The 15,868-nt window shown below is 50.9% G+C and overlaps 1 protein-coding gene across 11 annotated transcripts in view; it reads left to right on the forward strand.

Annotated features, from left to right (window-relative positions):
• PCNT (pericentrin) overlaps window positions 1-15,868 on the forward strand; it is a 106,580-nt gene that overhangs the window by 48,067 nt on the left and 42,645 nt on the right. For 7 of the 11 annotated variants that reach the window (XM_060396101.1, XM_060396119.1, XM_060396120.1 and 4 more), the window contains exons 19-30: window positions 49-287; window positions 1,971-2,133; window positions 2,326-2,538; window positions 3,721-3,753; window positions 5,102-5,331; window positions 5,720-5,836; window positions 5,945-5,965; window positions 6,885-7,091; window positions 9,010-9,180; window positions 9,440-9,592; window positions 10,915-11,007; window positions 14,726-15,571. In XM_060396101.1, the coding sequence (XP_060252084.1) occupies window positions 49-287; window positions 1,971-2,133; window positions 2,326-2,538; window positions 3,721-3,753; window positions 5,102-5,331; window positions 5,720-5,836; window positions 5,945-5,965; window positions 6,885-7,091; window positions 9,010-9,180; window positions 9,440-9,592; window positions 10,915-11,007; window positions 14,726-15,571 (2,486 nt within the window). The remainder of the gene's footprint in view (window positions 1-48; window positions 288-1,970; window positions 2,134-2,325; window positions 2,539-3,720; window positions 3,754-5,101; window positions 5,332-5,719; window positions 5,837-5,944; window positions 5,966-6,884; window positions 7,092-9,009; window positions 9,181-9,439; window positions 9,593-10,914; window positions 11,008-14,725; window positions 15,572-15,868) is intronic. The other 4 variants (XM_060396110.1, XM_060396117.1, XM_060396127.1 and 1 more) reach the window with 2 other exon arrangements.

Raw genomic sequence — 15,868 nt, forward strand, 5'->3', positions numbered from 1 at the left:
TCCCTGTGGGCGTTTTGCAGCACAGCCCTTGTATGTATTTGCTTGCAGCCCCTGCACTGGATGACGTGTGGGCAGGGCTTGATGTGGCCTCCCTGGAGCCGGACGGCACGGTGGCGGAGTGTGCAGAGACTTCGTCGGTAGCTGAGATCAGCAGTCACGTGTGTGAGAGCTTCTTCCTGAGCCCAGAGCGCACGCTGGACTGTGAGCAGCCTGTCAGGAGGATCTTCCAGAGCTTGGGCCTGGCGGTGGATGGCCTCCTGGACATGGTCCTGGACTCGGCCAAGCAGGTAAGACGTGGGCTTCAGCGCCCCCTGCAGAGAAGGGTGCTGGGCGGAGTGAGGGATGGCAGAGCTATCCTACCCCAGGGGCCTGCACCGACCCCAGGGGCCTGCACCGACCCCAGGGGCCTGCACCGACCTCAGGGGCCTGCACCGACCCCAGGGGCCTGTAGGTGCTGTGCTGTCAGCGTTCCTGTTCTCGAGCAGATGTGCAGGTGGGTGTCGTCCTGACCCTGTTACTCGCAGCCATGTTCACCGACGTGCTATCCTCAAACGGAAGTCTTCTCTGAGCTGAAATCCATGAGGAAGTGGGCTTGCTGTGAATGGAAAGGCGACCTTGGCGCACTTAGTTTAGACCCTGTGTGTTCAGCCTCTTGCTGTACCTCATATGCTATAGTTTCATTCCAAATGAGATAAAATTTTGTTTCGAGATTATTACTGAACAATGGGATATTTTTGTTAACCTTTTAGAATGTTTCAGACAGTTAACAAAACATGGAAAACAATAGAGACCCTTTTCCCAAAGTTGTCCTGTTAAAACACAAGCATTTCCATGTGAAACACCGCTGTTGACGTCTCAGGAACATGGACAAGGGGATGCAGGCAGAACAGCAGTGTCAACCTTGGATGTGTCTCCTCTGGCTTTGTCCCATCTTCTCTCAGAAACCAGACAGAGTGGGGCAGTGTCTGGTGATAAGTAGCCCAGTGCTTTTGACTAGCCCCATGTGCAAGCATCTCCCGGGAGGGCAGCTGGTCTGCAAGTCTGACCTGGCCCACGGCCCCACATCCGAGCATGCGGGCAGTCTGTGGGGGCCTTGCTCACACCTCAGAAATCTTGCTCTCTCACTGTGTGCTCTGCAGAGGGCACGTAGGCGTGTTAGGGGGAAGCAGGGTGGGCTTGGGGAGGTGGGTGGGCCTTGAGGAGGTGGGAGCTGGCAGGGGTCAGTGACTGGAGGGGGGGATGGGCCCCTGATGAGGTTGGGGTCAGTGGGGCTGCCCAAGGGCCATCGGCTGCAGGAAGGGGCAGCGGTGGCTGAGCACTTGGACAGGGGCCCTCAGCAGGGCGTGAGGAGAGGCAGCGTTGGGGGCTGTTATCGAGGAAAACCTGACAGGTTTCCTTAGAGGCTGGGTCTGGAAGGGTTGGAGTTGGTGATATACAGGGGGAGGCTGGGCAGCCCAGGCCAGGTGCTGAGCTCTCTGCGAGGACAGCTGGGGGTAGGCGTTTTGATTCAGATCCTCACTGGACACGCCCACCAGGGGAGCTTGGGAGGAAAGGAAGGCTGGGGTCCCAGCAGGCAGGGGGGCTGTGGGCGAGGGGCTCCATGGTGGCCAGGCTGGGAGGAGTGGGTGTCACAGGCCGTGCAGACGTGTCAGGTCCCCTGCCTGCTGTGGTGACGGCCCGGGAGCCTTCTGTCCTCCACCTGTGGTTACCAGGTGGCCCGTCCCTGCTTGGGTGTCAGGCTCCCTGTCCATGTTCCACGCAGGCACCCATGGGGCTGACGGTCACAAACGGTGTGTCTGTGCAGTGTTGTCTGTGGTTGCATGTGTAGAACTTTTCTTTGTTGAAAACTTGTTGCTTCGTTAGTAACTGACATAATATCGGGCATCAGAATCGTTGTTCCTCCAGCGATGTTTACCATTTCACCAAAATTCTACACAAGGAGATCTTCTACTTTCCAATGGGTTTCACAGCTGGAGGAAGCACGTCAGATCCATTCTCGTTTTGAGAAGGAATTCAGCTGTAAGAACGAGGAGACGGCACAGGTGGTGAGGAAGCACCAGGAGCTGCTGGAGCAGCTGGAGGCAGAGAGCAAGGCCAAGGCCCAGCTGGTGTTGGAGCTGCACAAGGCAGAGGGTGAGTGCGGCGCTGAGGGTGTTAGCAGCAGAGCCCCAGAGGGAAGGAGGCTGGGCTGAGAGGCTCTAGTGCCCTTCCTAGGGGTGCGAGGAGGGGAGCACCTCAGGGCAGGTGGCCCTGTGTGTCCCTGTGCGAACTGGGCACTCAGCCCGCCTGCCCCCACCCGCACCTCCACCCCTGCGTGGTCTGCAGGCATCATCGAGGGCTTCAAGGAGGAGAAAGCCGGCCTGCAGGAGGCGCTGGGCCAGAAGGAGGCGAGCGAGCGGGACCTGGTAGGCGAGCTGGAGGGCCTGAGGCAGCAGCTGCAGCGGGCGGCGCGGCGTCAGGCAGAGCTGCGGGAGGAAAACGCTGAGCTGTGCAGCCAGACGGAGGCCCTGGCTGTGGACGCCCGAGAGAGGGAGGCTGGTAAGAAGGCGGGCACAGCCTGGAGTGGGATCTCTTCATGCTGCTTGAGGGCGGGGGGCTGCTCTCGGAGGAAAGGCTGCCAACAGACTCTGGGACCAGGTCACCTGGCCAGGAGGTCACCCGCCTGTGTGCGATCGTGCATCCATGTCCTCAGAGCTGAAAGTGCTTATTTGGTGCATCCATGTCCTCAGAGCTGAAAGTGCTTATTTGGGGTCAGAGGATAGAAGTTTGGAGCACACAGATTTGGGTCTCGAGAGGGAACAGTGACGGGGGGGCTTCAGGGGTGAGGAAGGCGGTTTGCCTGCAGAGCCTGTTAAGTGGGGCTGGGGGTAGGAGCCAGTCTGGGCTGAACCCTGACGCTGAGCACTGAGGCTGTCATGGGGGGAAGGCCCGAGTCCTCTGAGTCCTGGGATCTCTGCATTTGTCCCAGTCTGAAGTCCCTGGCTTAAGTTACCTGGTTGTCCAGTGGCTAAGACTCTGCGCTCCCAGTGCAGGGGGCCCAGGTTTGATCTCTGGTCAGGGAACTAGGTCCCACATGCCACAACTAAGACCTGATGCAGTCAAGTAAATAAATGTTAAAAAATAAAACTACCAGAAAGTGACTAATGTTAACCTTAGGCAGGAAGACATGCAGTTTGCAGCATCTCGTGGTCGCCTTCAGGGAGATGCCATCTATCCTGTGTATTTTTCTTTGTTGTCTTTACAAGTCAGTGCTGAAGCCCCTGGGAGCTGGGACCTGCTGCCACACAGGGGCTGGCAGTGGCCTTAGTCCATCCAGAGGGCGGGCACTGCAGACGTTACCTCCCCCCCTGCCCCCCCCCCCCCCCCCCCCCACACTCACATGGTCCTGGAGCACTGGGATGGTCACCTTCTGGTGACATGCTTTCTCTCTGGGTCCACGTGCAAGTGGGGCAGGAGCTCTGTGGGGCCCCTTTCATAATAAAGGCTCTCACCCCTCATGACGCTTCACCCTCGGGACCCTGAACACCAGCCCGTGAATTCTGGGGCCCGAAATGACATTCTGACCAGAGCAGTGGTGTCTTGAAGCACATGTTTCAGAGGTTTGTCCAAGGCTGTGGCATCTCCTGCCACAGTCCCCTTCCCTTACTTCTGAGTTTCATATCCTAAGTCACCAGCCTTCCTCTTTGCATCTCTGAAGGTACTATATGTTTTTGTTTATAGGCATTCCTGTTTCTGTAGCACATGAGGATTCAGGTTTGTAGAAGCAAATGAGTGATTTCTGTGTGATTGGCTCTATGTTTGCATTAGGTTTTGCCAAGTTTTTACTAAAGAGTAAAAATACTTAAGAGCTTTTGTGGCAGACGGCTACATAAAAGGGAGCTTAGACCTTCAGTGTTCTTACAGAGACGTGGTCAGGCGTCTCGGGGCCCCCAGCGCAGTCCCTGAGCTGTAGGAGCCCTGTCCCCATCGGTGTCCTGGGCTGGGGGCCCTGTGAGGCCTGTGGCCCTGGAGTCGGCCGCTGGCATGGCCGAAACGGCTGTGTGGGCGCCTGCCCTCTGCCCTGCGTGCATGAAGGTCGAGTGGCCCTGGCACAGGCGGGTCCTGTCTGGGTGGCTGGCCAGGCAACGCTGACCGTCGCTGCATCTCCCCAGCTGTGAATGGCGTTGTTCTAACTGCATGTTCATCCCGTTTGCCGTCATTGCTACATCGTTAGCGTAAAAGCTTACTGAGAATGCTGTCAGTGGGGATGATAGTTTGTCACAAAAGACTAACATTTGTATAAACCAAAATAGCCTACTTCTGAATGCTGGTGAACTGCAGATGCAGATTTAGGGATTTAACAGTTTCTGGCTGGTACCAGCACCTTGGGGTCCATCTGAAGGAGACCCCATTTGCAAAGCTGCTCATTAACCTGCCCGTTCCCTTGGCCTGTGGCCTTGCCACCGTCAACGTTAGGTCAGCTGTAACTTTGCTGATGGCTCAGCCTTTTCCTCAGGACATGTCACCCTGGTACGTGGGCTGCCTGTACGTTCAGCGGGTCAGCTGGGAACCTTCCAGCCAGGCTGATATTCTCTCGGGTGGAGGTCTTAAGTCACATTTTATATTTCTATGTTGGAGAGTATATGTGAAGGCATAATTCCTAGAAAATTACCTGATAATGTCATTTGGGGACACCCAAGATGTATTTTCTCCTCAGGCTTTAAAATTTTTTATTTTAGCCAGTTTTTTGTTTGAAATATGTAATTCCCCAGCCCCTCTTCTCATGTGCATGGAAGTTCTCATTTTATTTCCAGTGGGTTCTGGCTGAACTGTGGCTTGTTTGGCAGGTTGTGGGCTCAGGGTCTGACAGGTCAAGGCGGCTGAAGCAGGTGTCATCCTCTGCCAGGTCACAGCCCACAGTGGGGAGGGGACTGGGGAAGCCCTCTGCCCCCTGCTCTGGCCCGGCAGGGAGCGGGTGTGGGGAGCCCACTGCCCCCTGCTCTGGCCTGGCGGGTCTCGGGCTGCCAGGGCAGGCACGTGCTGGTCTCTACGGCAATAGCGTCCTGTGTCTGCTGGACGTGCACACTGAGCGGGCTCCCTGCCCTCTGTTCTGTATCTTCAGCTCTGCGGAGGGAAGTGGAGTCGCTCACCCAGGAGCAGTCGGAGGCCAGGAGGCAGGCGGATAAGGACCGTGCGGCCCTGCTCTCTCAGATGCGGCTTCTGGAGGCCGAGCTAGAGGAGCAGCTGTCTCATCAGCAGGCGTGTGCCCAGCAGGCTGAGGAGCTCGCTGCCCTGAGGCAGCAGATTGACTCCCTGGACCAGCACCTGCGCCGCCAGCGCCAGTTCATGGACGTAAGTCTTGAGCAATAACGTTTGCATCGCCAGAGGTCGTCTTCATGGCGGGAGCTTCCTTCCAGGTTGTTAAGCAGTGTCTGTGCCAACGTTGGGGCGGACTTGAGCTCAGCTGGTGTGTGTCTTGGGTGTTGCCCTGGTCTGGGGCGGTGTCCAGTGGCCAGTGGCCTCATGTGTCTGCTCTTTCTCTCTGCCCACGTCTCAGAAGCCACCCTGGGTCCCCCCCTGGAAGCTGCACCCCTTCTCATGGCTCCGTCGTACGAGGCGCCTGAGAAGAGGGGCCCTTCGCCCAGTCCCCTGCCCTCCACTCCTGCTTCAGAGGGTGGTGGTGTCACTATGGGCAGTGGAGACGCTGGGATACATGTGAATAGGCCGCCCCTCATGACAGGAGCAGGCAGTGGAGCGGGAGCGGGAGCGGGAGGACTTCCAACAGGAGATCCAGAGGCTGGAGGAGCAGCTCCGCCAGGCAGCCCGGCCGCGGTCCCCGGGCCTCCGTGACAGCCACGTAAGTCAGCCTACCAACTCGGCCCTGCCTGGGGGAGCTGTTCTCTACGATGCTTGTAAGCTTTATCATTAATGACATTTTTGCCTTCCATGTACACGAAAACGACAGCGGGCACAGCTGGATAAGGAGGTACAGGTGCTCCGAGCTTGTCTGTGTCTGTCCATCTGTCTGCACCCTTGGTGCTGCTGCTCCTCACCTGACTGCTGCATGACCAGACAGGGAGGGCTTGGTGCACAGGGCTGTCTCTGGCTTGCTTTTCTTACTTCTTTCTGTTTGGTCCAGATCTGTCTGCTTCTTCCTGTCCAAGGTCACTGTGGTGGTTTGTTCTTTCTAAAAATTAAACTTATTTTGAGATAATTATGGATTCACTTGCTGTTGTAAGAAATAAGACCCAGTTCCCGTGTGATGACATCCTGCAGAGGTCCCACCTGAGGTGCAGATGTGCAGACAGGAGACAGTGCCCACCCCTTGCACCCACGAATCCACACTCTGTCCATATTTTGTCATCTCCATGCTGTTGTGTAGTCAGAGCATTGTTGCTTAGCTGTAAAGTCGTGTCCAGTTCTTTGCAACACCAGGGACTGTAGCCCACCAGGCTTCTCTGTCCATGGGATTCTCCAGGCAAGAATACTGCAGTGGGTTGCCATTCCCTTCTCCAGGGGGTCTTCCTGACCCAGGGATCGAACCTACGTCTCCTGCATTAGCAGGCAAATTCTTTACTGCTGAGCCACCTGGGAAGTTGGGGCATAGGTGTAGCCTTTGCACTCCGCCTGCGTCTTGACACTGACCCAGATGGTGCTGTGTCTGTGCTTGGTTCTTTTCCTGTTGCTCAGTGGCTTTCTATTCCTTACTATCAAAATTCAGCTTATTTTACTAACAAGTTCTATGCTATTATTCTTGTGTGTCTTTTTATGGAGAATTCTGTCATGTTCTTTCGCTTCACTGTGCAGCCAGGTCAGTTTTCTCACAGTTGTGTTGTACTTTTTAACTTGGGAGGTGGGGCATTTTTTAAAAACTATTGTTTCTGATGTATATTTTGTGGTTTTAGGTTGAATTGTTAGAAGAAAAATTGAGAGAAAAATCAGATGGACTTAATGAATTGATTCTAAAGAAAGAATTGGTAGACAGACAAGTACTAATCCAGGGAGAGGAGATCAGGCGTCTGGAGGAGACGAATGCGAGCACCACGAGAAAGCTGCTGCAGCTCCAAGAAGAGTTGGAGACACAGCGGAGAGCCGTGCAGGCCCTGCAGCAGGTGAGCACGGCGAGGGCTGCCGCTGGTGGAGGTGCCTGTGGGCCCTAGCTGCTGGGCTGGGCTTCCTCTGCCCCTGGCCTTGACCCTCTGCTGTATGTTCCCTGTGCTGTGGACAGTCGCCAAGCGTGTGGGGCCTCTCGGCCCCAGTGACCCCAGCTGGGTGTCCTGCCCTGCAGCTCGGCTCTGACACCGTCCACCTGGAGGTGGCGCCAGGCCTCACAGCTTGGGACTCAGCCCCACGGCCGTGCCCCCGCCCCCAGATGTCCACCTCAGGTTCAGCCTATATGAATCCGAGGGGTCCTGGACCCCCTCTTGGGGTTCAGATCTGCTAGAGCAGCTCATAGAACTCCAGCACTTCACTTGCTGACCTCCAGGGTACTGTAAAAGGATACAGGTTGGGAACCGCTGGGTGGAGGCGCTGCGGAAGCCAGGTGTGGGGAGGGCGCTGCTTGGTGGAGGCCTCATGGCACAGCCTGTGAGATGGGGTCAACCTTCAGCCCACCTCCCCTCCCGGAGGTCAGGATGACACCGACAGCTCTGACCTTCAGTCACGTGGTCAACTGCCCTGGCAGCAGTCCCCAGCTGTCGGTGGCCGGGAGGCTTCCCCAGAGTCACCTCAGCGACACAGACTTGGGTGTGGCTGGAGGGGCTGGTGACAGACGTCAGGGCGCTGCCGTGGCTCTTGTGGCTCAGGAGGCCCCTGCTCACGCTCAGTCACAGTGTCGCGTTTAGAGTGGTAGCGTTTTGTGCCCGTTTTTATTAGCACCCCTTTGCTTCTCAGGTACTCTGAGTGTATCCTTAGTAATTGATTACATGCAGATTCAAGATTTCAGGTTTAGAAAGCTTGTTTTATTACACACATAGAGCCTAGTTATAATTATTTTAGTTTTTGAGTTACAAATTTGTCAGTTCCCCAGTGAAAATACCTCCAATGACAGTTCTTCACATTGTAGTTTGGAATTTCGTGTCGATGATATACCGGTTCTTGTGTCTGAGGGTGTAAGATGAGTGTGAGCAGGTCTCTTGATTGGGGGTGGGTGGAGGGGGTGGAGAGGGTAGGAGGGCCTCCTGGTCAGCGTTGACCTCCTCTGTGCATTTGGTTCATGGAATCAAGCTTTCTTGTATTTCATGTCATTGGAAGTTTCACAGTTACTAACTGAAAAGTCTCTGAGACTTGGTGAGAAATTTTATTTTGGAATCATTGTTTTGGCTCTGAATAAACACTGCCTCCAGGAAGAGAGATCGTTTTCAAAAACACCACTGGGAACCATTAGAGGAACCGCAGACCCCTCTTGAGGACATGCGGTGTGGAAGGGACTCCTGGCTCAGGCCCCTGAGCCCCGGTCACCAGCCTGCTCGCTCTGCCTGCTGGGGGCAGTTCTACCCCTGACTCCAGCAGACAGCTGCTGAGCTTAGTAGGGACCATGGGTGTAGAAAACGCCTTTATTTCTTCTATGGAGTTGAACCACATGTACAACTTTGAATGCATGTTTCTTCCCCACTTAATATTTTACCCGTGTTAAATGTTCCTTGAAAACTTATTAACGGGCTGTTCACCTTCATTGTCCAGAGGTGTTATCAGCCATTGCCCTGTTCTTTGGCAAGTTGTTTCTGATTTAAAAAAAAAAAAATTGCTAACAATTGAGATTTTTTTTTGTGCCGTGTTGAATAGTTACTGGGATAACTTCCTTGCAGGGGAATCTTGGGTGTACGGTGGCTCCCTTCGGGCTGTGCCTTCCACCAGGCAGGTGTGGCTCTGGAGCGTGGCTGGGTCTGTGTGTTGTGACTGCACGTGCAGGTGTGCATAGGTGTGCTTCAGGAGGGCTGAGCATGATCTGCACTGCAACAGCAAACAACAGTTTGAGGGCCCCGATTTCCTGAGGCACTTGCTTAAAATGAACCATTTTTTCTTAAATAGGACAAAGAGGCATTACAGGAGCAGCAGATGTGTAACCTGCTTCAGGTGTCCGCGCTGCAGTCCAGACTGGATGAGGGCAAGTGCCCGGTGCCTCCCGAGGGCGGTTGTCACGACCGCGCCGAAGCCCAGCTGGAGGCGGTGCAGGGGGCTCTCAGGCAACGTGAGGCTGAGGTGCGTGGGGCCACACAGGGCACTCCCTCGCTGTTTGTGTCTGCCGGGGCCTCCCTGCTTGTGTGCAGGATGTCCACGCGACACAGTTTGTGGGCTTGTCACTACTGTATTCACTTTGTAATTTTAACACTTGTGTGGATTGTAGGATAATAATAAGTTTTTCTGGCGTGTGCTTTAAAATGTTTTAAGTGATTTTAATAATTATTAAGGTCAATTAGAATATTAGATAACTTTTAATGCTTGCCTCCTTTAATGCAAGGTTTTGGACTTAAAAGACCAATTAGAAAATCTTAAAGATGACTTAGTAAATAAAAATGAAGAAATCCTGCATCTGAACTGGAAATTAGGCCTGCAGGACAACAGCACTGCTGCCAGCATCAAAGAGCTTCAGGAGGAGAACGCCCGTCTGAAAGTAAGTGAAGAAGACCCCCTGCCTCTATCAGTCGGTCGTGGAATTTCTGTGGCCCCAGAGGGACTGTCAGTTGTGGGGAGTCAGGCCCCCGGGCCCCCCCCAGACACATGGCACCTCCTTACTGAAGCCAGAGGGACTTCGTGTTGGCAGGGCTCTGCCCGCAGGGTGGCCCCGGCAGCTCTAATGTGTGTGTTGAGGTGGGAGAAGCTTTTGGGACACCTTAGTGGGAATCGGAGTCACCTTGACCAGTGAAGGTCATCTGCTTCCCCTCCCCCACCAGACTCTGCTTTTTGTTTTCACCTTCAAAGTCCAGTCTTGTGAAGGATTCTTATTGGAGTAAAATGGCAGGAGAGGCACCTCCCTGGCTGCGGAAACTGAGGAGGAAATGTCATGCCTTAGGACCCTGTCCCTACTTTGGGCTGCGTTCGAGCAGAGGTGTTTTCAGGACAAAGTTGCTTCCTTCCAGCAGTGCAAAAAATTTGTCATGTTCTCTTTTATCTGAATTTATATTGTGCTCTTGAAGCAAAGAGCCAAAACCACCTCTGTATAGTGTGGATGACAACCAAAGTTGTAAAGAGAACATCACCTTCATAGACGGCCTTGACATGGGTGGAATTTAGACTCCTGCATTGCCTGTGGTTGCAGCCTAGATAAGGGTGAACTCACTTTGTGAAAGGAAGTTGAAGGGTCATGTCGTTTATGCCTTTCCTCTTGAAGGCTGCAACTGTATTCTTAGTGAAAGTGGAGTTTTAGGGCGGTCCTCAACACTGGCTGTCCTTCGGGTGGGCACTCTTCCTTGATGAATAGGTGATGGCACGTGAGAGCACTCTTGGCTTACTCTTTGGTGATTGCTTTGAAACTAGTTACCTGGAAAAATGCAGTAAAGTTTTGGTTTTTGAAAGGTAAACTAGTAAGTCACTTTAGACAGAAAGCACTTAAATAGGAGAACATTTTCGAATTGAGTGTGATTGTGACTAGCATGCACACGTAGTAGCTCAGTTGTATTCAACTCTTTGCAACCCCATGGACTGTAACCTGCCAGGGTCCTGTGTCCGTGGGATTTTTCAGGCTAGAACACTAGAGTGGGTTGCCATTTCCCCCTCCAGGCATCTTCCTGACCAGGGATTGAACCCATGTCTCCTGCATTGCAGGTGGATTCTTTACCTCCTGAGCCACTGGGGAAGTCCTGAGTATTATTAATACTATTTAAAACTGCAGGTTTATTTAATTAGGATATTTCGTGTCTTTGAGATCTGGGGACCCTTTCCCATGGTAACACTTTCTTGTCATTATTACCACTGTAATTGTTATTATTTCCACAGACATTTCTGCAAAATAAAGAAAGCGAGATGATGCATGTGCGTGAGTCGGCGGAAGCACAGTTGGCCAGGACAGGAAGTGGTGCTCTCAGTGAGGTGGGCCTGGCCTGATGCTGCATGTGGACATTACGTTCTCGGTAGCTTGTGAGGTGTCTAGGGATCAACAGAGGCCTCTGTGTCCTTACACAAAGGATATAGTTTTTTTTAAATTATTCATGTCGGAGGAGGCTGTAAGGGCTGCAGAGTTCTGTTTGTAGTTCTTAATGACCACAACATTGCAGTGACAGGCTGTTGGGATCTATGTTAGTACCTTATCTATTTGGCAGAATTTTTTAATATCCTTTTGTGTTACTTCAAGGAATACCTTTAAAACCAGCAACTAATTTTTTAAAGGCGATTATATCAGTTACTTGTCCTTAGTGCTAGAATTGCATTTTTCCATACTAATAATATCATAAATACTAAAATGTTTATGTGATAAGGAAAATATTTTAGTCCCATTAAGAATAGACAACCACAGATACTTTCTTGTGGGATTTTTGTTTATCTCTTTCTTGTTATTTAGTCACTAAGTTGTGTCTGACTCTTTGCGACCCCATGGACTGCAACACGCCAAGCTTCCCTGTCCTTCACTATCTCCCAGAATTTGCTCAAACTCATGTCCATCGAGTCGGTGATGCCATCCAACCATCTCATCCTCTATCACCCCCTTCTCCTTCTGCCCTCAATCTTTCCCAGCATCAGAGTCTTTTCCAGTGAATCAGCTCTTCGCATCAGATGGTCAAAGTATCGGGAGCTTCAACTTAAGCATCAGTCCTTCCAATGAATATTCAGGGTTGATTTCCTTTAGGATTGACTGGTTTGATCTTATATATAAATCTACACATGATTTGTTTTCTGTGATTATATTTCTCATTTTTTGTATCAACAGTGTCTTACTTTGATATAATAACCCAAAATTCCACTTGTAGATTAGACTTCTAATTCTTTGAAAGACCACATTTTGTTATATTTTCTGTCCTTACTTTGTGTCAGTGAAGACTTTCATCATTTAAAATCATGGTATCTTTAGGTTTCTTTTTGAAAACTACACACTTACATTCCCACCACTATTAAGACCTCTTTTGATGTGGTTATTGCTCTTTATTTCCTGTACTTTCTTTTCTAGCAGCTGTTTGATATCCTAACATCTTACTCTCAACATGCATTATCCCTTTCGTCACAATTTATTTTAATACTTGGGTTAGTATTACATCTTTAATTTTATCATTTACTTTCCCCCTTACTCTGTATAGTTTTCAAGAAAGAAGGCTTGAACATTTTTCTATAAATGTATTCTTAAATAGTTTAGCTTTGTTGCTGTATTGGAAATGGGCTTAATTTTATTATCCAGTTGTTTGCCATGAGCCAAACACATCATAGGTATATATATGTATATAATTGTTGTATATTAACCTTGTATCTCGTTGCTTTGCTAAACTCACATATACTAGTAGTGTTTTTATAGATTTCTAAGGTTTTCTATGTAGATGAGCATACCATCAGCAAATATAGACAGCTTTATTTCTTTCCAGTCTTCGTCTTCTATTTCTTTTCCTTCCTTATTACAATGTCTACCACTTCCAGTGTAGTGTTAAATAAAACAGGTGAGAGCAGTCATTCTTGCCTTGTTTCTGATCTTGGAGGAAAGTGTTTATTGTTTCATCAGTATGTATAATGTTAGCTGTAAGTTTTTCATAGATATCTTTCATCTGATTGAGGAAGTTCCCTTTTGTTTCTACATTGCTTCCTCTAAATCTTTTGAGATAATTATATTTCTTTTAATCTCATAATAGGGTTAATTATACTGAGTGATTTTTGAAGGTTAAACCAACCTACATTCCTAGGTTAAACCCTGTGTGGTGGTGATGAAGTAATTTTAATATATTGTTGGATTTGATGTGCTGATCTTTTGTTAGTGGATTTTACATCTGTGTTTATGAAGGATATCACTGTAGGTTTGTGTGTGTGTGTGTGCCATATTTTAATCAGGTATTGGTTTTGTTGGGCTTATAAAATGTTGCCGGGACTTCCCTGGCCGTCAGTACTGAAGACTTTGCCTTCCAATGCATAGGGTGTGGGTTTACTCCTTGGTCAAAGAGAGAAGATCGTACATGCCTTGTGACCTAAACACCAAAACATAAACAGAAGCAATGTTGTAATTGTGCTGTATTTCAGGGGACTTATTTTAGACTTTCGTGTTTTACTTTTAAAGCCACTTTCATGTGCTGGCTTTGATATTTTGAGTGTGTTGCTTGTGTTGCGACTTGGCTCTTTTGTCATGCCCACCTCTTCATCTCAGTGTGCTGAATGTGCAAGTGTGTACAGACAGAGTTACTTCCCTGTGCCTCCAGCCGTCTGCAGAAGAGACGAGAATGTCTGCAGTACACCTCATGGGGCCAGGCAGAGGGCCTTGCCTCACACTGAGAAATTTTCTTTTTTCAACTACACACTAGCATTCAGGTATGATAAATGTGAACCTGGAGCATAGCTTATGCCATCCAAACCAAAACCAAAAATCACTTTTCTTACTTTTGTTTTTACTATGGGCCAGGCTTGGATTTGTATTTAAAGTAATTGTTAGTTAATACTAGTGAAACCAAGAATTGTGTGAAACTCTCAATGTTTAGAAAGTATGTTCCTATATTCCTATAACAAATTGGTTGAGTATCATGAACTAGAACACAGATTGGTTAGAACTCTTTTATATTCTGGTTGCTACTGTTGATGCAGTCTTTCTAAAAAAAAAATTATTTGGTTTCACCGGATCTCAGTTGCAGCATATGGTCTCTCAGTTGTGGCCTGCAGGCTCTAGTTCCCTGACCAAAGATCAAATGCAGGCCGCCTGCATTGGGAGCGTGGAGTCTTAACCACTGAACCACCAGGAAAGTCCCTATTAATGTAAGAGAATGGAATTTGTGGGTCACATTGACATAGATTTCAGTCCTGATTTTCCATTTATTGTCTTTGTGGTCTTAGCAAAATATTTCATATCTACATTTCAGCTGTCACACCTTTAAAATAGGGACAGTAACATTTCCTGTCTTAACACTGTTGAGAGTTAGATTAAATAGCACAAGTAGAAGCCTCGCTTGATGCTTGGTGTGTTGAATCCCCAGGTCCCTGCTGTGCACTGTGTGGAAAACGTGCGGTGAGCTCTGGCTCGTTCACATTCTTCATTACTGCAGACCTCCCTTTGAGTCTTCTCGCTTTTATTCTTGTTCTAGTGTTAGAATGGCACCTAAAATCTAAATGCCCTTTAGGAAAAGCAAACCATAGTTGCTTAATTGTTAAGAAGATAGACATTTAGAAGGTGGTGAACACTCCAGTATTCTTGCCTGGAGAATTCCATGGACAGAGGACCCTGGCAGGCTACAGTCCATGGAGTTGCAAAGAGTCGGACATGACTGAGGGACGAACATTAACATGATGAATTAGAAGGTGGTGAAAACATATGTGTGTAGTATCATCAGCTGAGCTGTGGCCACGTTAGGGCTTCCCTTGGATCACACAGCCAGGCTGGGGGCCTGCCTCAGTGATGGGATGTGGCCTTACAGCTGCAGATACAAGTTTCTGACCATTTTGACACACTTTAAGTCTCTGTTTTTCAGGTGTTAATGTCGTTCGGTGACATTGTTGGTTACTTCCACAGCTAGTTTTAAGTTGTGAAGTCTCTCCACTCTGTAAGAATGAGTTCAGGCAGAATGGTAAGTGGGAAGGGGCACTTCTGAAGTTGATGCATATAATTTCCCTCTGAAATGTGCTTTTCCTTCAGGTTGTGTGTAGTAGAAGTTCTGAAGTGGAAGAGCTGAAATCCATTATTGAGACTCTGCGTGAGAACCAAGCGCGGCTGCAGAAGGATAATGCTGAGGAGATTGAGCAGCTCCACGAGGTCATCGAGAAGCTGCAGAGGGAGCTCCCACTCGGGGGGCCTGAGGCTCCCAAGGCTGGGGAAGGCGGGGCCATGAGCCTGCAGAGTGAGCTGCTGGGCCTCCCAGCCGAGGGAGCCGAGGCCCCCGCAATGTTGGCGGGTGAGCTGCATGCTGCCCTGGAGGCCAAGGAGGCCCTGAGCCAGCGGCTGGCCGAGCAGGAGCGCCAGCACAGCCAGGCCCTCGAGGCTCTCCAGCAGCGCCTGCAGGCCGCGGAGGAGGCGGCCACACGGCAGTTGGCCGAGCTGGGGCCTGAGGGCCTAGCCTCCCAGATCCTCGAGTTTGAAGCTGCTCTGCGTGCCAGGGAAGCAAAGATCGCAGAGAGAGATTTAGAAATTGAAGCTCTCCGCCGGGAGAAGTCCACCCACTCCGCTGAGCTGGAGGCCATCCTGGCAGCCGTGGCCCGCTTTCGCCATGCCCTGGAGCAGCAGCTCCTGGCGGCCACTGGGGAGCCCCCTGAGCTACAGCGACTCCGAAAGCAGTGTGTCTGCCTCAGCCGCCAGCTGCAGGCACTCAATCAGCGGTTCCTGAAGTGCCAGAAGGAGCTGGATGAGCGGCAGGCACATGGGGAGGGTGGCTCCCAGGGCTGGGTGCCTAGGGGCGAAGAGACCTCCTGCAGTGAGGAATCGCAACAGGCTGTGGATGGCAGGCAGCTGGCCCAGGCCCTTGACGGCCGTGGCAGTGACCCACAGGTGGGTTCGTTCTCCGCAGGCCACAACTTGCGCAGCCTGTGTGTGCAGAGAGCTGGCTGCACGTCAGAGGGTGGGAAGTGTCCGGGGAGCTGGGAGTGTGTGTGTTGGGTGCAGGTGGGGTGCTGGGGGCAGACAGTGCTGGGAGTGCAGGCGGGGAGCTGAGCAGCTGCTCGACATCTGTGGGAGGCCGTGCTTCATGTCATCCCCCCGCTCTGGCATGTTTTGGCCTGCTGTGGGTGTGCATCCCTCATCTCCTACTCTGTGTGGGCTTCTGGTCATGAGCTGTGGGCTTTCCCT

The sequence above is a fragment of the Ovis aries genome, chromosome 1, assembly GCF_016772045.2.
Source record: "Ovis aries strain OAR_USU_Benz2616 breed Rambouillet chromosome 1, ARS-UI_Ramb_v3.0, whole genome shotgun sequence".
In the NCBI taxonomy this organism is placed as follows: Eukaryota; Metazoa; Chordata; class Mammalia; order Artiodactyla; family Bovidae; genus Ovis; species Ovis aries.